At 38.1% G+C, this 24,313-nt stretch overlaps 1 protein-coding gene across 2 annotated transcripts; it reads right to left on the minus strand.

Annotated features, from left to right (window-relative positions):
• Window positions 1-84: 84 nt before the first annotated feature.
• TUBGCP6 (tubulin gamma complex associated protein 6) lies at window positions 85-23,327 on the minus strand. 2 transcript variants are annotated; one of them, XM_054279497.1, is made up of 26 exons: window positions 23,262-23,327; window positions 21,897-22,708; window positions 20,231-20,394; window positions 18,615-18,825; window positions 17,922-18,095; window positions 16,752-16,873; window positions 16,362-16,440; window positions 15,800-15,909; window positions 13,929-14,020; window positions 13,695-13,834; window positions 12,796-12,945; window positions 12,053-12,134; window positions 11,887-11,975; window positions 11,597-11,712; window positions 10,847-10,985; window positions 10,643-10,759; window positions 9,090-10,401; window positions 8,607-8,662; window positions 8,160-8,352; window positions 7,736-7,904; window positions 6,326-6,467; window positions 5,160-5,354; window positions 4,767-4,899; window positions 4,320-4,533; window positions 3,054-3,253; window positions 85-1,278 (listed from the first exon to the last, which is right to left on the minus strand). In XM_054279497.1, exons 2-26 carry the CDS (start codon window positions 22,641-22,643, stop codon window positions 1,187-1,189), a joined length of 5,238 nt encoding a protein of 1,745 aa, XP_054135472.1. In that variant the 5' UTR covers window positions 22,644-22,708; window positions 23,262-23,327; the 3' UTR covers window positions 85-1,186. The 2 variants fall into 2 exon arrangements, with proteins under 2 accessions (XP_054135472.1, XP_054135481.1); XM_054279506.1 differs by lacking the exon at window positions 23,262-23,327 and adding an exon at window positions 22,808-22,828.
• Between the last annotated feature and the right edge of the window lie 986 nt (window positions 23,328-24,313).

A 24,313-nucleotide genomic window follows, 5' to 3' on the forward strand; every position in this document is an offset into this window, starting at 1 on the left:
TGAAGAAACAGCACAGAAGATGTATGTTGCAACTGTGCATTACCACACTGACTTTGGAATCAGAGCAGAAACATTCAGGTCAGCTTCACAGCTGGTATACTCTGTCTCTAACACTTATTTCTCATTCAGAAAAGAAAATTATAAAACTATCTATACATCATAAAATAATCTTATTCAATAGTCCATAGTCCTGGCAACATGCCAGTCAGGCCTGTAGCTTTAAATAACTGTCCCCCCACCAGACAATAAACTCTTCATGAATATATCCACCTTTTAGTCAACCATGACTTCAGGATCCCAAAAACAAAGTATTTTAATGCTGACTGCCTCTCTATAGCATTCTCATATTATGACATTGAAAGTTCAATTGTCTCTTCTCACAATACAAGGGAAAAAACCGAAGTGGGAAAAGGAATATTATGCAAATATGATGCTTTAGTTGAAAGCAGTAGTTGGAATATATTGGGAATTACAGCTTTATTTTGCCTCAGTGATGCTGAATTTCTGTTTTAGGTGTTTTAAATAATCACCACAAAATAAGATGCATAGTTTCAATTAAGGATAAAGAAACTAAGTTTGGCACAAGTGTTCCAACAACCACCAAGTGCTTGAATAGTCAAATATTGTATCTCCTAACAGACCACCTTGGCACATCATGTTCTCTTCCACTGTGACTACAAGTCTTAAAGAAATTAGTTATATTTAGATTAAGAATTAATATCAGTTTGAAAATAAGCCACATCAAATAACAGGTACTAATATCTGTGGGAACATTTGTACCTCATACCCATCTCTCAGCAGTTTTAGAAAGTATCTGTTAATTTATTTCACATACATGTATTTACATTGAGGGAAATTCACACCACAGAAAATACAACATTTACACATTCACAGATATACAGTTTTGCACTCTCTCCTGTGTTAAGACCAGGCACTCAGCTCTGCTATCTCTGCAATAATGACAATATCAATTCTTAGCAGATCAAACAACAGGCAGGTTTAGTGGATTTTAAGCATCATCATGCTCTGTGTATGGTGGTTATACTCTTCAGGCTTTTAGATAGCAGATTATTTCACTGAAGAAAAATGCCTCCTGCATGGCATTTGCATAAGCTTCTATAAATCATAAGCATATACACATAGTTTGTGTTTTACTGTGTTACCAGTGATCCTTACTCTATAGAGTTCAGTTATCCTTGTAGTAGTTATTAAAGTTAATTCGCAGCAGAAAGTCCTCCAAATGTGGTTGGTATCCTCTATTTACAAGCTTTGTTACCACTGGAAAAAATAAAATAAATAAAGTAAGCTTCAACTAAGATTAATATTGTAAATTCATCCTTGACAGCATCTGTGCCTTTTAATTAAAAAAAAAAAAAAAGAAAATCATAATGCAGAAATCTGAGAACAAATGCATATTTTAACATAAGAAAAGTCCAGTATTTCTTTCTGGAATTATAAAATATTTTAAATAAATGCAAAAGAAGGACTATGCGTCAGTTCCAAGTGAAAGTGCATTATTCTAACAAAGCATTTCCTTCTTATGTTGCTTTCATAGAAACAAAGAAATCACAGAATCTTTCACAATAAAGATGGTGTGTTCCTATCACAACTGACCAGGAAGCACGTTTAGGTCCTCAGGAGACCTCTGTGAAAGAAGCAGCTCTGCTGAAGTTTTCTTGAGTGAAGTCCATTTGTGAGAGAGAAAAGCCAAGAGAAATTCCTGGGAGAAAGCCCTCAGGCTCTATGAATGGACACACCAACTGCTCTAAACATCCTCCAGTACAAAGGAAAAAAGCCAACAGGAGCTCCCTAAGCTCACAAACATCCCATGCACCAATACCAAGGGAATCAGCAAGCAGCAGCAGCATGCAAGGAAGAAGGGGAGGTGTCTTTTGAGAAGTTAGGGCCCGAGCCAAAGCCATTGAAGTCCAGACAACTTTGTATTGTCTTTCAATGGATTCTGGATGAACCCCTTGTGGAGAAAGAGCATTTTACAATACATGGTGACTGAAGGTACAAGTGGAGATGAACAAGCACATATTTGTTTTGTAGTGCTTAACAAAGAGGGTGTAAAAAACTGGGTCACTCATCAGATTTCCTTACAGAATGGTCTATTAATCTCTGTCCATGAAGCAACCATAGATCTCGTAGTATGGGCTTAGGTGGCTCCCACAGGTGTTCTGACTTCCTGTAGAATTTGGAAGCAGCCATTCTAACTCATCCTGAAATATCTGTTTTTGGTCCTTTGATACCATTTTTGGACACCCTTAAAGAATAAAAAGGGCAGCTCATTTCCTGAAGAATATAGTCTGAACTAGAAAATATTTTAGAAGAATAGATCTAAGAAAAGCAGATGCACCTCCCTCAGGAATTCAAGTTTTTCTAAAAAAAGGAACCCAGATCCCACAAACAACCTTTATAACAGATGAAGGATAAGTAATGTACTAAAACATAAGCAAGATCTGAAAGACAAATGAAGGTAACCATTTCAGCACATTATAGCCTAAGCTGACAGTGAGATGAAATTTTACCATGGTAAAGGAAAGAACATTTGTCAATAGTTGAACACAGTTGAAAAACTTGCCTGGAGCACGTGCTGGAAGGCTCTCTGAGCTTTAGTCCAACGTGGGAATCAGAACTTCCAAATCTCATACTAGTGGTAAAACTCAACTATTGCATATATATCTAAAATTACTTCTGAGTGGTATCTAACTATCTCTCACTGCTGCCAATAAAAAGTTTCAGAACTCACTTCCAGAGAAAAGAAAAAATGTATGCACAAAAGTACAGCTAAATACCAAATACTTATTTTGTGAATCAGCAAAAACTTACAGTCAGTTTTGAAATATCTGGTAGATTTCATGTGTGCACATCTTAATTGATGCACATGCAGATCTGATCTTGGCAAACCACAACAATGCAGTTTTCATTTGGGAACTATATTTCCAACATTCCTTAAGCATACAAATCTTCCTACTTTTACATTATATTACTAAAATATTCCAGTAGCCAGTTGATCTTTTGTTCCATCTAGAATTTATGCAATTTCTTACCTTTGAATAAGAAATGGGAGTAATACTTGAAGGTGTTGTAGGACTGCTGCATCAGACCAAAGTTGGGATGGACAGCCATTTGCTTCCCTGCATCGAAGCTCCACGACTGCGAGATGAGCTGGCTGCGGAACTTCAGGATGAGGCTGAAGATGCTGTGGATGATGTTCATCACTGGGGCTGCCTTCTCTGTCAACAGACCCCTGACAGAACAAAAACAACTGCACAAATCAGTTGATGTAATTTACTGGTTGTAAGATTATAAATACAAAGGAATGACAACCCTTTAGGTTAAAGATAATGGCTTTAAAAAATCCCCAAGGCTGCGGCCAACAAATTTTAAACAAGGTGCCTAAATCTAACACAGTTTACTTGCACTTCCAAGAAACTTATATCTGCCCTAGAGAATCTGATTTCTAAAATGACATCTGCCTTTGCAAAAGAGATGACATTTAACAACAACATGCTCTGACTTTCCTTAAACTTCAATCTCCTCTCATCCTACCACCTGCTATCCAAAGAGTAGCTCTAGGCAAGTCTTTTCTGATTAAAACTCGCAAAGACAGACATGAAAGGAGAAATTTCTTCTCTTGCTTTTAATTTCTGTTCTGTATCATCTCCCTCCATCTCACCACTTCATCATTTCAGTGTACACTGTACAAGAAGAAACCAAATAAACTGTAGCTCCTTTTCTTTCAGTCACACCACACCATGCCTCACATACAGTAACTAAGGGGCTAAAAGCTTGTGATTCCTAAAAGATGGTTGTCTCTTGCACTGCTCATAAAGCTAGACAAATCTTTTTGTCCTTTCCAAGTCCAGTCCTGGCCACTGCACACGTATTAAAAGCACACACATTGTACAGAAGATGCATCTCATATCCTTCAGCAAGGCTTACTGGGCACACTACTTATGATGAATGATACAGCAGTAATTTGTAAAGGATGAACTGAAAGAAAAAGAACTGTGGCATGTGTGCCCTTAGTTTAGAGCTGTCCTGAGCAGCTGGAAGCTTGCAGAGGCATGGTGACCAGGAGCAGGAGGTAACTCAAGGAGTCCAGGGAAATGAAAAGGATGGATAGCTGAGAAAAAGTATCAAAGTACAGACCTTGTGAGATGCCATGAAGTTCGTTTCTTACATAAGAACACTTTCACATGTAAAGACTAATTAATGTGTCAGGTAAAAGTCAGTTTTGCACAAATACATTAGGCTAGGACTGGCCACTCCCTTAACATGCATTTGAAATAAAAGCAAGTATGGCAGCTTGCCTGAAGATTGCTTTGTTGAGGTATTCAGCATGTGTTCTGTGAATTTCTTCCAGGTTGCCCACAGAAGACAGTTTGTTTCCAAATTCACACCATGTAACATGAAGGATCTGATTAGCAATGTAACCTTGAATTACTTTCACAAAATGCTGCATCTCATGTTTATATAGCTGGAGCTGTCGAAACTGGACGGAATTTGACGCACGACTCACTAAAGCTGAAAATAAAAGCAGAAATATATTATCTGCCACAGAGACCATCTAAAATCAGAATTTTTTAAGGAATTTAGCTTTTTATTAGTAGAGTCTATTCCTGTTTAAAATGCCTTCAGCACCCTCTGCTAGACAATTGCTTATATACAGTCATATCAAACTCCAAAAGCCACAATTTTCTCAGAACATCTTCCTTTGCATTTTGAACAGGATGCTCTCTTTCACTAGTCACACTCACCAGTGCGCTTCAAGTGAAACCAAACATCCTTGAGAGTCCACACCATGTGCTTCAGCTGAAGCAAAAAGGAGAAAATCTTGTTGTATTTATTCATGCAGCTCTCAGTAATGACAATGTTCAGAGGCCAGTCAACCTACAAGAAACAACAGTGCTGATCATACTACATTTTTTGTTAGAAATTATAACATTATTTAAAATACAAGTATTTCAACAATTATTATGCATTTTAATAATGCAATGCAATGGGCAGGCTAAGTAAATCCTGTAGTTTCCATTACACATTATTTTACTCGGTTCTTAGATACTGTATTCTTATTAACATATTCACTTCACCACTGTGCATAAGAACCATGGCATAAGTGCAGTATTCTACCTTGCTCCATGACCTCTTACCTTGTACCTGAGCTCTAAGCAGCTCAGAGCATCTGGTGCATTGGGTGTGAACATTTCTGGGAGATACTTGAGGGCAAAAGAAAGATTGGAAGCAAGCTGGGTGTCACCATGAAGACTGTACTGTAGTGCTTTATTTAGGATAGAATTAAGAACCAGTGGATTCAGCAATTCACCAGGTGTTTGTCCTGATCCAAGCTAGGGATAAAAAAACAAACCACTAATTACACCATATTAATAAAAAAGTCTTGGCTCTTGAACACAGGTGAATTAAAGCACAATGATAAAGTGGTGACTGCCCTGCCTTGATTGGAAGTTTTTACTTCTGCCATAGGGATGCATGAACAGCATAAGAAGCAACTTCTGAACTATTTTCTGTTCACAGCCTGAAGGGTAATCTCATACCTACACTGATTTATTTTCATATGTCTGCTGTGGTTCAGTTCCTCCTGCAGGGAATAGAGTCTTTAGAAAGCCAGGGACCCAAGGAATTTATCTGACTTGAATCTGCCTGTCTCATCACCTCAGCACTCTCAGAGGTTTACAAATAAAGCTATTCATCAAGTCTAAATCCCCAAGTGCTCTCCCTAGTTGGGTCTAAAGCATTTTCAGAACTCAGAAAAATGCATTAACTCTCCTACAGCTGCCTATCTCCATGGGCAACAATCTGAATCAACCCAGGCTATCTGTCCTACCTTGCTGTCTTCCCCATGAACACAGCAGTAAGTCATGAAAACACTGCCTCATTAGAGGGCCAGCACTCTCTTCACATGGCCTCCCCTCTGCTCTCTAGCTGAGGATATTTAAGGTAAGAGTAGGTAGTTTGCAACACAGTGGGCAGCTTTCCATTGGATTTTAGCAAATGGCAACAGGCTCTTCCAGCCTTGCTGCCAGCAGACAGGAGGGGACAGCAATAGTGCAGCAGTTTTCACAGGAAAGAGTGAAGAACCCTTCCAGGAGTGCTTATCTGTCCAAGACCTTTTTTCTCCATCCTTACAACATTAACAGAGTTCCTTGCTACAGACTTCTTGACACAGCACAACAGAGGAAAGCTCCACAAGCCAGGATTCCAGTTCACACCATTCTCTCATTCCCATCCAAATCAATTCAGAGGCATGAAGGCAAAGCAGACAACCCAAACCCTGGGGTTAAGATAACAAAGCAAATACCTTCTCAAACAACAGGTCACTGAGTGACTGAGCAAACTCCCCATCTTCCATTAACAAAAAGTGTCTCAGTGCTTCAAAATGCTTCTCTACATTCAGCTCCACAAAGTAGTAATCAACTATTGCTTTGTTCACAAGAGAAACACTAAGAATAAAAACACAGAAAAGGTATTACACTTACATGCAACTCCTTCCTTACTGTTAACAATCAGCTTTGGCTACATCAGATTAATGCTCCAGTACTTAACCCTGCTATCTAAGATGTTATTCATATAGGCAAAAAACATGAGACAAAAAATCCTCATCCATTATATACCAGAATTTAAACCTACCACTTCAGGTAATTGGGTTCTGAAAAACACTGGGGAAGTATTTTCAGACTGGTTACACACAGTGATCTTTGGAATATGCTGCTGGACCTGGATCAACATTTTATCAATAGCATTCTGATCTCTGTCACCTACACAAATTAAAAGACTATTAAATCCCCAGTAAGAATATACTAATTGAAAAAACTCTGACACCAGATATTAAGATCTATACTATAGTTTAGTATCTAGATCTATACACAGCCTACAGTACTGTGTAGGTATTCAATCTAGCTCTAAATAATTTAACTTGCCTAGCAGGGATAGGGTTATTCTGGCAGCACAAAAACTCAGGCTCAGTTTGCTGAATGTGTGAATCTGTACACAGATCATTCTGGTAGCCAACCAGGTGTTTAAAATAAGGTTAGCCAATAACTTCTTTCTACATTGCACCAAACTTTGAGTATAGCACACTGAGAACTAGCAGATGGAAACTTAAAGGAAAGCAGATTCTAAAAAAAGTGTCTGTGAGTAACTGTTTTCATGACAAAAGCTAATCTTGTACAAAGTAACAAAAACTTTTATTTAAAATATTATTAGATATACTAATTAAACCATCCAACACGTATGTGGTTTCCTTATATATTCCAATGGTTACAAGAACTGCTTCCATTATACCTCAAAACAGCATTGAAGCTGGAGTTCCCACATAAGCATGAAATATACCCTGATCAATATGAGATTTCAAGAATTTAAAGATTTTTTTTACTCCCTTCGCTTTCATCTTTCAAATATAAACTAGAACACATATTATAAAGAGTACACCATCTTTTTAAAAGAACAAGAAAACTAATGGTGTCAAAATCACTGCTGCATAATCTACAAGACTTCCCCCTGAGTGCTTATATTCCAAACACACATTCACATTTTTAATTTGCACATAAATGTCTAAGTTTATGTTATTATTTATCATGCAGATCTGATCTTTTTAATTACTAATGGACCATTTACTGAATTACTTCTAGGACCTAAGAGCAAATTTAACACATCTATGTGCAACTCCTTTAATTGCAAAATTAATTGCAAAATCCTAACAAATACTCACTGAGATACAAGTGGAGCAGTAATAGAACGTTTCATCAGCACTGGCAGAGACAAGAGCTCACTCAGCTGTACAGCAGTTTCATCTGTTGCAGACTGCACTGTAGGGTCCACAGGAAATGTGTATGATCTTGGTATCACGTGATGCAAGAGATGAGAAACTGGTGGCTCTGCTACATTTAAAAATACACAAATAATATAAGTTATTACAGTTAAGAAGCTTAATAATATGTACCTATCAAACTCTGTATACAAACACCTCTAGGTTAGAAAATCCTAACATGTCAAAATGTATTTCTCATCTTTGTGCCTTGGAGCAAATTGTTTGGCTATTGCAGTTCCTAACATTGGTAATTCACAGCATTCAGCTTTCTAGCTCAAATTCATCACATCTTCTATTGATCTACTATTCCAGCAGTTCTACTCACACATCAAATCATAACTATCTTGATACTTTTCAATACAATACTGATCAGATAAGGCTTTCAAATAAGCTTGTTCTTTCTTCCATGCATCTTCCTCTTCCCCTTCTCTCTCCTTGGTTGTGGCAGCATTAGCTTCAGAAGATAAAGTTTCTTGAGGCACGGTATCTTGAGAAATGGCCTTTTCAGGTTCTTCTTTCTAAAATTCATGAATGGACAAATTTTATGAGAGATGTTGGCTTTGTCAGTTCAGGCTTAATGTGTTCCTACAGGTAACTGCCTAGCTGTTCCAATGAAAAGAGAAGAGCCTACTCACCTGTGTGTTTCAGACATGTAGAAACAATATGATTTTACAGCAACTACTAGATCAAGAGAGGAATTTACTACCTTAACTATCTGTTCAATTTTTCAAAAGAAAAATAAGTCCTCTCAACAACCACTTTTGTTTCTTACCTGTAAGCTCTGTGTGGAATCTGGAGAAGGGTCCTTGTTGACAACATCTGCAATTACTGTAAATGCAATTAAAGTCAGCATTTACTTAGACCTGCTTATAATACTTGGTTCATACCTCAGATCTGCTCCTAAAGCAGTTCAAGATTCCTGTATAAACTATCACAGAAACAACCACACCAATAACAGTACCTCCCCATAGCCCCACCCAGGTAGTTTTATGCATGTTCTCTACTTAAGGACCCTAAAGGTCCTGTTTCACAAAATTTCAGGCTAAAAGTTTCATTTTTTAATGCTCTGCTTCTTGCATATAGGAGACAAGTCTAAGCTCAAATTCTTTCCTCTGAATTCTAGCACTATATGAAAAGTAATGCAAGGAATTAAGTGGAATAAGGAAGAAAGGACCCATTTAGAAAATAAACATTTGGAGTTACTTTCACAAGCCCTTAAACAAATGCTGACTGAATAAACCTAATTTTATTTTACCTTCTTCTTTCTTTTCTATTGTATTTTCCTTTTTATCATCTTTAATATTAGCATCAGGAGAGTCTGTAACACTGTCAGATATCTGTGACTGAGGCAAAGTCTCTTCCTTAACTTGCGATGGTTTTGCATCCTTCCTGCCCCCTTCAGCAGGAGAGGACTCCTCACTGTACAGAAGTGTCTGAACTGTGGAGTGGGACGAAGAACCCGAAATGGCTTTACGATGAGGTATGGGATCACTTTCTGTAGATGGGGCCCACTTCCCTATTTGGATGCTAGACTGGGATGCGTGCCCAAAGGGGCTCAAACGGGATTTCAAAGGCTCTGCATCCGACACCAGCTCTCCAATTTTGATGTGTGACTGCGAGGCGTGCCCGTGGATGTTCCAACGAGGCCTGGCTGAGGCCACCTCTGACACGTTTTCGCCAATCTTGATATTGGCATCAGATGCGTGACCATGGCTGCTCCATCGAGGCCTTGAAGGAGCTACATTTGACACATACTCTCCAATCTTAATATTGGCTTCTGAAGCGTGTCCATGGATGTTCCACCTGGGCCTTGAGGGCTCTATCTCTGAAGCATATTCCCCAATTTTAATATGAGCTTCAGAAACATGCCCATGAATATTCCATCGAGGTCGTCTAGACTCAACTTCAGAAGTACAGCTGCTGCTTTTTATGTGGGAATCTGAAGAATGCCCATGAGGACTTGAACGTGGCTGGTAAGTGTCCACTTGAGGTACGTATTCTCCCACTCTAATGTTGGCATCAGATGCATGTCCATGAATATTCCAGCGAGGCCTTCTGCTGTCCACATCAAATACGTTTTCCCCAACTCTGCCATGTCCCTGCCAAGCTGCAGATGGTCTGAGAACTGTACTGAAATCATACTCGCTCTGCTGATGCAATGGTGCACTGTCTTCTTCTGGTGCACCTCTCACAACAGCCTGACTTTCACTCACTTGCGAAGTCTCAGAAAGATCTGAGTTAATATTTTGGAACGCTTCATCTAGCAAAGATCCTTGCATCCTGACGGCAACAGACTGTTCATCTTGTGACTTTGATAAGAAATCTTCTATATTCACATTGGATTCAGGCAAAGACTCAGCACTGTATAGAGAACTGCATGCTTTCTTTGAATTTTGGAGATTGCTTTCAGATCCTGCTGCTTTAGGCTGAAAATGCTCATCAGCATCATGATTTGCTGGCTCTGGCACAGGCAGTGCTTTGTCAGCAGAAGCAGCATATCCCTGTTCAGTCTCAGATTCTTCTCTGCCAACTGTCTCATCAGAAGGCAGAGGTTTCACAAAAGACTCCTAAAAAAGAAATAATTATTACACTGTATGGTTGGTCACATATCAACCTACTAATTAAGGTATTACTTTATTACAGGATTAAAAATTTCCCAATTTTTCTGATGAGCACATAAATGATAACTACTCACCTTGCTGTTGCAGTGAACCTTGTGTTTACTGAACTGAAATGAACGATGGAATTAAGTCCCTTTAGGGAAACCTGGAACAGCAACTTGAAGTTTATGTAAGAAAATAAACTCACTTGTGAAGGTGGCTCTTTCTCAACAGGGGTTTTATCCAAAGCCAACTGGCACTGTTTATAAGGAATAATATCCAATTTTCTCCTGTAGCTTCCCTCTGGAAGTTTTTCAAGCATTTCCTACAAATTAAAAAAAAAGAAAAAAGTCTTTAAGTACCAAGTATCAAATTATCTAATTTAGACTTCTTAAATCTTTTTAGAAGGTACCTCAATGTGTTTTTGATCTTCTAACAGAAACTTAAGACGGGCTGTTTCCAACTTGTGGCGCTGGATTTTCCATAATTTTCTTTGTTCCCTGCGGGCTGCATCATCAGAAAGTTTGCTATAATGGTCAATTAATTCCTGCCTAAATGAAGGTAAAAAGAAAGCCAAGTTACAGATTTTTGCACACTGATTTTCATCTTCCCATCCAAAGAATAAAACTTTTTAGCACTTCAGAACTGAGAACTGGTTCTTAAAATGTAGAAGCCAGAGGCTTCAGTCACAGAATAAACAGGTGGAAAACACAGGACTGCATTTTTAGTCAACATGTATTTCTGTAACTATTCTTAGTAGGTAATTCATTTGGTTTAAGTAATTTTAGATGAAACAGAAGAAAGTGAAATATCAATCTAACTCCAACTGCTTTTTACTTCTGCTTTGACATACATGTGACCATTTTTGCTGTGGGCTCCGCTTTTAAATTTTAAGATGCAGTCAATTTTTTTCTTGAAATTTTTATAATAGCAAAACCCAGACTGCATAGGGTTGGCACAAATCAGTGGGTCTCAGATTTTATGGCCACTAACCATTTGTAATAAAATTGCTCATAGACTGCCAAAAATTCTTACATCCATCTTCTAACTGCAAATATTATCCTTGTAGAACAAAGTCTGCAAACTACTGTGAATTCTAACATACAATTATTTTTTCCTGAGATTTTTATGATAATTTTGAAGACAACTCAGATACATTTACCTTGCCTTTTTTTCCAGTTCTTCTTCTAAAGCTTTGAGTCTTTTTTCTCTCTCTCTGAGCTCTCGGGCATAGCTGAAATCATCATCAATCTCCTCCTGCTTTATCGCAAGACGACGCTGCATAAATATTTAACACTTTTAAAAGCTGTTCCCAACACCAGGTGTAACACACACATCTACAAGAAGTTCTTATTTGTACACCATGAGCTACTAATTCAACTTCAGTACAACATATCCATTCATTTATTTGCCTAAGAAATATAGTCTGCCTCTAGAATGGCAGAGAGATACCTCTTGGTCCTTTGCAAACTGTTCCTTCAGCTTCTGAAACTGTTCCCGTTTCTTTGCATCCAAAGCCATTCGTTCTGATATTTGTTTGTCTGTATTAAAACAAAGATTCTGTTAGTTTACATTAACAAACTCACCAGAGAGCACCTAAAATGCCACTATAACTTACCACTAATGGCTTTCAGTACTTTGCTAGCAGTTTCCCGAGCATGAACAATTAATTCTTGTTTGGCTATTTCCATGCGCAAGTCCTAAAAATAAAATAAAATAAAATAAAATTTAAAAAAAAAAGCCAAGGTGGAATTTTTTCTATTATTTTAGACTTGAAATACACTGATACACAGTTGCAAAGACAGATGCACATTTTATAATGGTTATTAATCAATTAATACAACAAAAATAGAAATAAAACAAGTAAATGCAAAATCTACAAACTAGTCTTGAAAGTTAATACTCCAGACTTTAAAACAAACTAATTCTATCTGATATATAAACTAAATTGATGGAATCTGAAGGCCAGAATTGTCTTTGTAGTTAAAATGTTCTGAAAAAACAATTAGCCATGGAAATCACAAACAGTCTTATCTGGTTACTAATTAGCTTATCTCATTTGTTAAATCAGAATCTAAGTCTTTTCAGCAAGAGGACAAATCTCCTAATGTAAAGAACTAAGATCAATGTCTAACATTTAATATATGAAAAGGCTAAAAAATGTCAACACACCACCTATACTTTTAAAAGCTATATTACATAATTTCAATATTTAATAATTTTTATTTGCTGCAATTAAAACTGTAATTTACCCATTAAAAATCTGACTGTAAATACAAATTCTTGAGAGGTTATAACAAAAATGAAAATTTATTATTTTTAAAAAATCATAATGAGGTATTTGTTCCTTTATTCATTTACCTTTTCCTCCTTGCTTATGGAACTGTACCGGGCAATTCTTTCCATTCGACCTACGTACACTGCACAATCTCTCTCTATTTCTTTCAGTTCTTCAAGGGAAAAAATAACTGAAATCCGGGGAACAGGTATATCTGACCAACATATATAATGCTGAAAAATGAGAGATTTCCTTTTACATACATTTTAAATATTATGAATTCACATTATACATTTTTTTAACTTAGACCTGCTTCACAAAACCTCCATACAGGATCTATTTCACTTGAGGTATTAGGCTTATATGTGACACCACACAGCTGACAATGAGCTGCTCTGCTCTGCTGAGACCAAGCAGCTCTGATGTTAAGGAGAACACTTGCTACCTGGGAATGTTTACAGACTTTACAGACTTTAGACACCTCTCTGGTTGTTTTATTTTTGGACATATAGAGAGAAGACTCAAAGTAGTTGAACATGCTTTTCTTATCAAGGACAAGAATCGTTCTGCAAAATACCAATAAACAGAACTTTTTGAAAATGCAGTGATACAACTGAAAGAGCTGTGCAGAACTGAGCCATGACCTGGTAAGAGTGAGGCAGTTTTAGACCAAAAAGGAGTAGTGCAAGAAGTGGAAGGCACTTGTTTGAATACCACAAACATTTCTGCTTTCAATACAAAGAAAAAAATACATAATGTACATTGTATACAATAAATCTGATGGTGTTGAAATGTACATTTCTGCAGTGAGGTGGTAGCAAGTAGAGTGGATAATCAGCTCACAAGTATCTGAGAGCAAGTAATTGCCTCTCATCATCCTACTTACATAATACCAAGTTTTGTTAAAGGAGTGAACTTGCTAAAAACCTGCACTCCTGCTCTAGAGAGTAATGTAATAGGACGGAAGCAACCCAAAACTTACCCTAGGACAGCACAATTTCAGCAAGTTTATGGTTTTCCCACATATGTATACATCATTAGCAATATGCTTAAGAAATACAGGGACACAGTCTTCTACTTCTTTTGAAATCAAAACATAACCATGAGTCCAGTAATGTTTATCTGTGTAACAAAAAGATGGAAATACATATTTTAGTTATTTAATTAACAGCACAAATTATACTAATTAGAAATGCTCCATATATTTATACTGTACCTCTGAAACAAAGATAATCCTCATTCACCTGAATCATAAATTCTCCATAAACATCTCTGAACACACCACTATATACCCAATCATAGATAAATCTGAAAAAAAAATTGTACAGTGTTGAAAATCAATTCTCTTGCATTCTCTTCTTTATTATAACCAAGGAGTTAGTATGCTCTTTAAAATCCCAAAAGACACAAGATATAGGCAGGTTAAAAGCCATCAATTAAGTGTTGTGACACTGACATTTAAATATACAGGAAATTGTGGCTCTACACTTTTCTTAAACTATTTTTAATAGACTATTTTAGTGATAATTAGTTTAGATAAGAGAACAGTGCCTCAATTAAAACAATTATTTTATTCCTGCACATCAATTTACTAAATATATATAAAAATATACAGAAAACTTTGCAGCACATCAAGGGCACAGCAAGAGAAAAGCAGAAAGGATTTGTTTTAAACAGTGGTAATTTCAGCAGAGAGAAACTAAAAGGGTATAAAATAAAGATGCAATACCAAGTACTTTTTCCCCAGACCCAGAGACATTTTTATATATATGCAATGATGAGAACTACTATTTTGGCATATTTATTCATGCTTTTTCATATTTTTTCTGTGTGAGTCAAACTTTTGAAGAAATAAAAAACCCACTACTTTTATACAATCTGAGGCTATAGATAAAAAGGCTCAGAGGTCCTGGGAGATTTTTTTTTTTTAAATTAACACTGTGCAACAAAGAGGAAGCATTTAACACAGCAACCTCTGCTCAACTTCAAGGTTGCAAGTAAAAAGTTAAGCACTTTTAAATTGTTAAATCTGATGCTTCTGTGGTTTATTTGAGCAACAACTTGTATTATTTAATTTCCTTCAGGTTAATAAATGAGTGGGTAACTTTATGCAGATAATAGAGGCTTCCTTCCAGGGTAGTCCTGATCATGTATAATTGATGCTTCGATAGAAATCTGCAGCAAATTTAGGAATCAATGCAGCAATCCAGATTTTTTTAGGTTCCATGTGATGCCCTTGGTATTTCAGAAATCCGACTTCCTTCTATAAATAGCGGGGTAAGAGCTGTGAAGATATTTCAGTGAGGCTTCTGGTAAATCTGAAATTAAATTTCTCCGAAGATAATTTCATGTAGAAGGAAGAAAACACAAGAAGGGTGGCCATGGGAGGAATCTTAAATTTAGAGTATTTTGGCAGATTTTTGTTTTCTCTTGTATTTTTACATCTATTATGTAACATTGCAAACTGATGATGGACTACAGCTATAATTCCTGTAAATAGCTATTAAAAAATTTACCATCTCTTCAGATGTCTGTAAACTAATAATTTTTTAATTGATGAGCACTGCTTAACAAAATTGTTGCAATCCAAGGAACTCTACTTTTAATTACTCCTATTATCAGTTAGTTATATGTACTTAATGAACAACAGATATTTTATTCATTTTCGCTTACTAAAAAGCCCACAACAAAAAGACAGTGGAAAAAAGCATGAACTTCCCCAGTTTGTACAATAAAAGAAACTTGTCAGTTTCCAGTTTTGGGATTTTAACTGAGGTATGAGATAAAAAAAAAAGTTTATCCAAATCTTATATTTCAGTATGAACTTCCAAGACCAGCAGCACGAATTAAGTCTTATTTACACATATTTATTTACTAATCTAGCCACACATAACTCCTTACTTTGTTACTTAGCTAAGAGGGTCAGAACAGCAAAATTAACCAATTTTAATATATACTGCATATACAGACATGTATTTTTTACTGAAATTATTAAAAGCCACCGTTAAACACGCAGAGTCACTCACCACATTACCAATTCATAATTCTTAAACTCAGTTATGCAGAGAACAAACAGTATGGACACACCTTGTGTATGGTTCACAGCTTGTCTTCAATAAAGAGAGAAGAACTGGATAATGCTCATTGCTACAATTGTTGAGAGCCTCTTTGTACAGATATGAAAGCAATTTAACACCCTAAAAATGAAAAATATTTTAACATTAGGCAACACATTTCACAACATCTTTAATAACAAAAATACATGGCTTGACATATTTCACTAGACTCAGAAGGCAGTTTCATCTCATGTCCTCCATCTATTTGCAGTTAAGATCACTTTACCTGAGCAAGTTACCCCAAGCTCACTTTATCATCTCTAGAGTGAGACAGGTATGTTTAGAGTTGGATTCACATGACTAGAAGGCTTATTTTGAGCCCTTTGTTTATTACAGGAATTGAAAACCCTGAACAAATTTCCATATGTTTAAGTATCTGGAGAAAGGACTATAGTGCTTTAACTGGAGGTCCAGGATCATAGCTTTGCTAGCAGAGAGACCAGCACTAAATATTTAATGTAAAATTCAACATATTTGAAGAATATTAACATTGAAACCCAAAACAAACATAAAAATATCAAACAAAAAATCACCGTAGGAAATGAAGCTCCACCAGCTCCACCACTGATCCCCAGTGCTGTCGTTCCTATGCCACACAGTTCAGCTAAATACCTAAAAAACAGTATTAAAACATATATAAAAACTTCAACCAGGAGTCTCCAAGATCAGTTATGAACTTTGCTAAATTTCAATATTGTACAACAATCACACTCAATCTGCTGAATGATAACAGGCATAAGAAAGAAACTGAGTAGAAAGACCTTGTATGTTTTCCCTCGAATAGACTGGATATAAAAAAATTCTGTAAAACAGAGGAAAAATACTGACAGACTAAATAAGAATGCCCATGTAATATGGCCTTCTCAGTGTATATGCACTTTTTCTGCAAGGAAAAGCTTAAACATTCAATACCATTCTCTTACCTCAGCTGACGACCTAATTTCCTGAATAGAAAGCTGATTGTTAGAAGACTCAAAGTCGGAGGTGTTGACAAAACACAGGCTCGGTAATATTGAAGATACTTTCTCAGTCCACTTGTGAATGCCTGGCATGAACAGAAAATACTTAAAGTCTGACTGTGAAAGTTGTTAACAGTCTATCAATGTCTCTCATCAATTGCATCAGCATGAAAAACAAACCTTTTAGTAAAATAAATGGCATATGCTGGTAAGGGAGACTTGAACTCTAAAGTAAGGGGCGAGTGAGGGTCCATGCAACTTCAGACATTGCAATGAGCCAGATGACTCCTCTGTACTCTTCACACATGCAGTGCATAGAGCCTGGAGCCATGCATAGTGAAATAAAGCATCTTGGCTCAGATTCTTTGACTTGTCCTTTGAGGAGCTCCTCAATCTCTATAATACCAACCCAGGGAAACCTGCTTCCTTACTTTTGTGCCTAAACTGGATACTGCAAAACACTTATCTAGGACTTTATCCAACAGAGAAACCTTCTTAACAGAAATTGAATAACATTGCTGTAATTCAAATATTCAGCATGAATAGGTTTTCATAACTAACCCTAACTTAATTCTATGCATTAGGAAGAGATTAAATCACCAGACATTACAGAGTGCACATATAGCTCAACATAATATGCAGAGGACTGACATGGAAAATTTGTACTTAATTTTGAACCAAGGGAAAAGTAAAAAAAAAAAGAAGTAAAAAGTAAAGCTATTCAATACCATATTTTTATACCTCAGTTTTTATTTTTGAAAAACATATTTATATATATAGTGTACTAAGAAAGTTCATGTATTCTAATTTTATACATCTTTCTGTATAAATAAGTAATGTTTTTAAAGCATTTAAAAATTTTAATTCTTTAGTCCACAACAGAACAATATTACTAAACAAAAGGTAACAAAGACATTTTACTGCATGTTTCAGTGGAAGCAAGCCCTCAGCACAGAGAGCTGTGATTTAAATACATCAGCACTGTTCCTTGCTGACCTGGGATGGAGCACTACACTAAAAATACTCTGCAGTTTTGCAGAATGCAGAAATTCCAGCTTTACATTAAATCAGTGACCTTCTCTACCTCAGATAATTGGCCCATTAAACCCAGTTGATTTAATGCAATTGTTTTACCTGAAACACAAGTCCTTTGCTGTATGAGGAATCCAAAACTGGCTGAAGAGAAAAGCGACTGAGCCGTGTGTAATAGGTTCCATACTCTGCAACTTCTGAGAGCAGGTTATGCATTGTCTCTGGTGATGTGCCAGACACATACACCCCCTCCTTTATCACAAAGGACTGAGCAGCCTAAGAGGATACAGGGAGGAAAGAAAAGAAAAGGCAGGCAGATTCAATGATTTCTAGAGCTCTATTCTGATTTAAAATAGCAAACACACACAAAAATAATAGCAGACAAATTCTCAGTTTAGATACTCAGGTGACTGAGACTATATAGCTAGGACAGTGAGACAAACATGGAATTGTAGCAAAATTGGAGGAGTAGGAATGATGCTTTAAAATTTACAGAATAAGACTCTTTACTTAATTCCTTAAAGAAAATCCAATTCTACAAAATTATTTACACACCTATTTTCAAGTAGTCATAAACCTATTTTCCCATTAGAGAACTACAAATACACTTAGCCTATTCCAGTAACATAATTACTGCATTACATAAATACTGCCCTGTTGACATTAGGCAACATTCAACTTCTTAACACGAGCCACAACTGCAAGATCTCAGCAGAAATAAATGTATTGAAGATTCCTCTATGAAGGAAACCAAAAATATTTGACTAGGAAAGGCAGATAAAAAATCTTCCCTACCTGATTGAGTGAAAATGTGGTGGATACCACACCAATGAGGACATTCAAGACATCCTTAACCAGTTCAGGTTCTTTCACCAGCACGAGCTGAGGAAGCTGAAGTACAGTATTAGCAAACAGCTGCAATTCCCCTTCTCGAAGTTTGTAAAATTTGTCAAAAGCTTCTCTCCCAGCTTCAGTAAGATACGGTTCCTCTTTTTTACCAGGTGGGCTGTGGCAGAGTAAACACAACATGACAAGGTAATTGCGTGAAAAGAAGGAAATACATCTCATACAGGAAGAAAAAAGCATTTCAGAGTTTTGCACAGACAGAATTCCTCACAGAAAAGTTACTTGTAATATACATTTGTAAGGGAACGTGCAGTCAATGAAACCAGAGCTCAAACTCAGTGCAGAGAACAAATACATAAATACATAGATAATTTGAACATCAGTTCAGAGAGTCAGAATCCTTGGCACAGAACTACCAGCTGCTTTTATGGCCCTCCTTGATGCAGTTTTCACACTAGGAAAACAAGGAAAATATATGCCATATTTCCATGGTTCATTTAATGCTAATATTCAAGTAAGTTGAAGAGAAATACACTCCAACTGCTAGAATCAACTTCTATTAACACATTTTGCCTGTTTGCAGTGAAGATTACTACCCCCTCCAAAACAATTTCTATTGCCAATTCTTCCAAAAACTCTGAATGCTAGTAGCAGGTACTACACAAAATCAGTCAGGCATATGGTCTATATATGACTCTTAGACCCCTACAGTCTAAATAGCAGCAAGAAAAATTGTTTTGTTCTAGGAAAAAGCTCAAGTGGGCTACAGTGGCTTTGAAAAGTCAGAACAGTGAATTTCTGAGTTTCTGAGCTTCTAAGTCTCAGAGATAAAAAACCACTGTTCAACAATGCAACAGCACAACACTAGATTATTATTTAAAATTAAAGAAAACATACAGAGCAAAGGTTCTCCAAGAATCAGGCTCATCACTGGCCATCTGAAATCTCAGAATACCTGCCATACCTGCTTTTCCTTTTACCTTCCATTTTAGGGGAGCCAGAAACCCTTAACAGGACTGCAGAGAGCTTTCTCTCAGGAGATGCATCTTCTACTCAAAAGCCAAAAGAACTACAAGCCTAACTAGACCACCAAGAAATCTGTTATAATTTTCTCATTTGTCTACAGGATGGGGAAAGGAATACAATACTCTACAATACAGGGAGATATTTGTTTAAATCTTCTACTGCTCTACAATTACCCCTTTCTCTTTTGAAACTGAAAATATGGAATCATTTTATACTGAGACAAATTGCATAGCATGTAAGAAGTCAAAATAGTTAGAAAAATGCTGCATTTCACACAAACAGTGTTTTCCTAATCCCTTCATTTTTTGACAAAGGTGATTTTATCTCTTCCTGTGAAACTGCTGCACTCTAAGAACCAGTCTGTTGAAATCACACAACTTTTATTCCTTTATCGCTATTAATGCAGTGTATTGAAATCTGTGAATTAGACATGCTCATTTCACTATTTATACTGAGGTCATGTGGAACTATGATGCAATGCACCTTCACACATTTGCCCATGGTGCACAGTAAATTTACCAGTAAGATGAGACACATACTAGCCAATTCTTTCCCAACATCTTCGTTTGCTGGGTCCATATGTAAGCACTGCATCCCACAAGTCTATGTCTGGAGTCATGCTTGGCTCTGACTGAGAATCAGGAGTCAGATTGGATGCTGACTGGAATCCCTCATCTTCTGACTGGTCTATACTTTGGGGAACCTGTCAGAAAGAGTTCAAATGTCAGACATGGAAACATTTTACTGAAGACACATTTGTTAATGAAAAAGATGTTTTGCAATCATTCATGACCAAATGACTCAATGTGACCCAACCTCTCTCAGCTACCCTCCCATTATATCAAGCTTAAATTTTTATTGTAGGCACTCTTTTAATCTTATGAGTCTCTATAGGTATTAATGCCCATACATAAAATACAAATCACCTTCAAAATAATACACTACACTTGTTGGGGTTAAATTTTAAACTTTCTTGTTTGGCAAGCATATAGTGCTACAAATGGAGAATCTCAGGTATGGACATTCAACAATGTGTAGCATTAATACAATCATACTGCTTTACCATTTGTTCCAGGCAAAGGATCCAGGCCACAAATTCCAAATTTGTAAGCATTTTGTTAACTATGACTAACACAGTTTGTTCCCTAATTCATATGCAGAAAATCTGTAAGTGTCCAAACAGTGTATATGCCACATCCTCAACTCCCACTCAACAGGACCCATATGTGCAGAATTCTCCTCAATTTTAGTACAAGACATCCATGTAAATCACATCCATGTAAAAAGCAGCATATTCCTCAAGAAATTGCAAATTTTCCAGTGTGATAGAAAGAGGTCAGCACTAACTCAAAAAGCTTCTGCCTCCTCTAGGTTACAATTTACATCCACATGTGAGCACTGAATGGCAGAGGGCTTTTCTATTTAATGTGTTTGCCTTCAAGTTTCAATTCAAACCCTGAATTAAAGGAGTTGCAAGATCTATCCATATGTTAAGTAAAGGGAACAAGATGAGGATCTAAGGGTAGGCTATAAATAAGCCTACCTACACACAGTAAAAATGGAAAGAAAGAAGAAAAACTCTGAAAGTGTACCTAGTACTTCTACAAGAATAAGCCAGCAAAACTAAACAGAACAGACAGCAAAATGGGAAAAAGGATACAGTAGAAACTGTACACACTGAAAAGGTAATAGGACAATAGGAACTAGGCCATTAAATGGAAAAAAAAACCCCAGAAAAAATGCTTTAAGATATAACAAGCCAAGACAACAATACAGCAAGTTAGGTAATGCAATCTGAACAGCAAATCAGTACATTCAGGCAGGGATGCTTAGGCAGTCAGTCTGAGCACTGACAAGCAAGCAGCAATGCAGAGGAGCTCATCAGACCAAGCAGGCAAAAATGCAAGCGAAAGGTTGCTAGGGCAGGGAAGGTATGGATACAGCTGATGGCTTCAATTCATAAAGGCTATGGCCACATGATGGGTTTTGACACAGCTACAGGGCAAGACCAAGGTTTCTGGTATCATATATCTCCAAAAAGAATATCTGGTTCTCTGCAAAGGAAAGGATCCCTGCTCCATCTTAAATTCCAGTGCTGTAGGCTTCTATCACCAATTAAACTACTATCTACATTTTTAACTATATTTTAAAGTGACACATGAAAGCATGCATGCACTCCTTAGTCCAAACCAAATGATACCATACTTTAATTGCAAGTCCAGACAAATCTGCATTGTCAGGCACTGGTGGCAAATCCAGCTTGATGTCCATATCATAGGTGCGGCTGTGGACGAGAGCACCGAAGAGCGAGACGCGCGTTTCCTTCTCAAACTTGTCCCCAGCAGGACAGCTCTGGGAGAACAGCCCCATGGCAGGGAGCCCAGTGCCAGGGGCAGCCTCCATGATCTGCAGGGTCTGCTGAATCGTGTCGTTGAACTGACATTCTTCGTTTGTTATCAGAGACTGTATGTCAGCTTCAAACACACTCACATCATAATAATCATAACCCTGGTATTTGACATTCCTCCCAACATATTTGTTGTTCAGAAAATAGTCCTTTTTTTGTGGTACCAGCTGAGGGGGACCTGTTCCAGCAAGCTGTACTAAGAGATCTAAGACAGAATTAACTTCAGTAAATGGTAAACATTCAGCTGTTTCCAGTTCCTCCACAAGATTCTCCAGTCTATCTGCTTGAGCACCTAGGCCAGCGACTCTCAAGTTGAAAGACAGCATCAAAATTTTGTTTTTCACTGGGAGTCTGGAAACGTTTGATTGCAGCTTACGAGCCTCATCTTGAAAAAGGTTCATGAACAGGGCATTATAAGCAACCCTTTTCAAATTTTGCTTAGCCCTTCTCTTGCTGATCTTCTGCCTGCCTAAGTGAACCTTCCATGGCAAAGCTGTCAGGTGTGCTTCACACAAGTCATTGAACAGCTGTGTAATGCTCTCCATTGCAAATGGAACTGTCAGGTTTTGGCAGGTACAGTCTGGGTCTCTGATTCCATGGGAAGGAAGACCTGAAAAATATCAGAAGGAAAAAACTCATAAAGTGCATAAGAAATTGGTAAGTATGCTTTAACTTGAACTGAGACAGCCCAAAAGAAAAGAGAACTGACCTCACACACATTTAGGACATGAGCTACGAAAAACCCACTTTAACTTTTATCATCAGTGAAGTGATGGTGCAGGAAGCTTAATTTCAGATGCCAAATTTTTTTCGGCAGACTGAAATAAAAGAGAGAAGATTGTCCTGATCTAATCCCGGATTCCTGCGGGAGCACCTCCCTCCCCTCACAGTGCCTGCAGCCGCGGCCGCGCGGGGAGAGGACGCGGGCAAGACGCGGGCGGCGATGGTGACCGGGGGCGGCCGCACGGCTGGGCCGGAGGGTTCCCGCCATCCCCGGGGCACGCCGGAGCACCCACCCAGGACTGGAAGGGTGTCGGCACCCCCGGAGGAGCTGCCGGTGGCGGGGCTCACCCCGAGCATCCAGCCGGGTCCCCCCCCGAACCCCCCGCCGCCAGCAGCGCCCCGCGGGGCTGCCCGCGCCCTTCCCGCCCCCCGGGCCGAACCTGCGGCGCTCCCCGGGCAGCGGGAGCGGGACGGAGCCGCCGCCGCCTCCTCCCGCCGCCGCCGACGTCACCCGAGCGCGACCGGGCCCGCCCCGCTGCCCGCCCGCCCCGCCCCGGCGGGGGCCGAGGGAGCCCTTGGGGCCGCCCCTCAGGCCCGGCGCTGCTGCAGCGCGGCCTCGGCTCCGGCACCTCAGGCCGCGATAGGGAAAGGCCGGTTGGAGCGTTCGTGAATTTAAAGCATTCCTGCAATTCTCACCCTGAACTGCCGCGGCTCCGCTGACAAACACCTAACGGGAGTGCCAGAAAGCAATGAGCCACGCCGGGCCCGAGCAGCCTTGGGACCGTATTTACAAACAAATCTACTAACAGTACACTGTTTCCCCTCTTAATTCATGTTTTAATAAAGGCTTAGAAAAATACATTTCGAAATGCAACACTACAATTTCCATTCAACAAAGGCAGGGAAAGGGGAAAGAACTATTACTCAGAAAATGCTTTTATCATTGAAAACGCTACGTTAAAAAAAAAAAAAAAAAGGAGGAGGAGGCGTTTAGGCGAGACAGTGCGAGAGGGGAGAATGGCAAAAATCTCCTCTGTCAGGAAACAAATATCCTGTTAGGAAAAATGCCGAAGCTGAAGTTTGGCCATTGGCTGGTTTCCAATTTAAATACCTTTTTGGACCTCAAAGGCCAGTTCAAAGAAACTCTAAACTGAAACAGAACATCTTAATGCTCTTCAGCTCTTCTTTGTGAAAAATCTTTCACATAGCTTTTATTTTCTTTTGAAAGAGATTTTAATTTCAAAATGGTCAAGGAATGGGTATCATTTCCTCTCCAGCAATATCTGAAAACCAAAACAAATGAGAAGGGAAGCACTCTGAACAGTTAAAAAAGACAACTGCAAAGACAGATTTATTTATTCTGCATGATACAAAGTTATATAAAGTTGAACCCAGTAGGAACACCAGTATAAACATCATTTGAAGTGCCTGAAATCAAAAGGTCAAATTATTGAAGTCAATAACAAAAAAGTGCTCTTGAATATTATCCCTA

Source organism: Melozone crissalis, unplaced genomic scaffold (genome assembly GCF_028551555.1).
Source record: "Melozone crissalis strain CALT ecotype California unplaced genomic scaffold, PUWL_Pcris_2 ptg000004l_1, whole genome shotgun sequence".
Classification (NCBI taxonomy): Eukaryota; Metazoa; Chordata; class Aves; order Passeriformes; family Passerellidae; genus Melozone; species Melozone crissalis.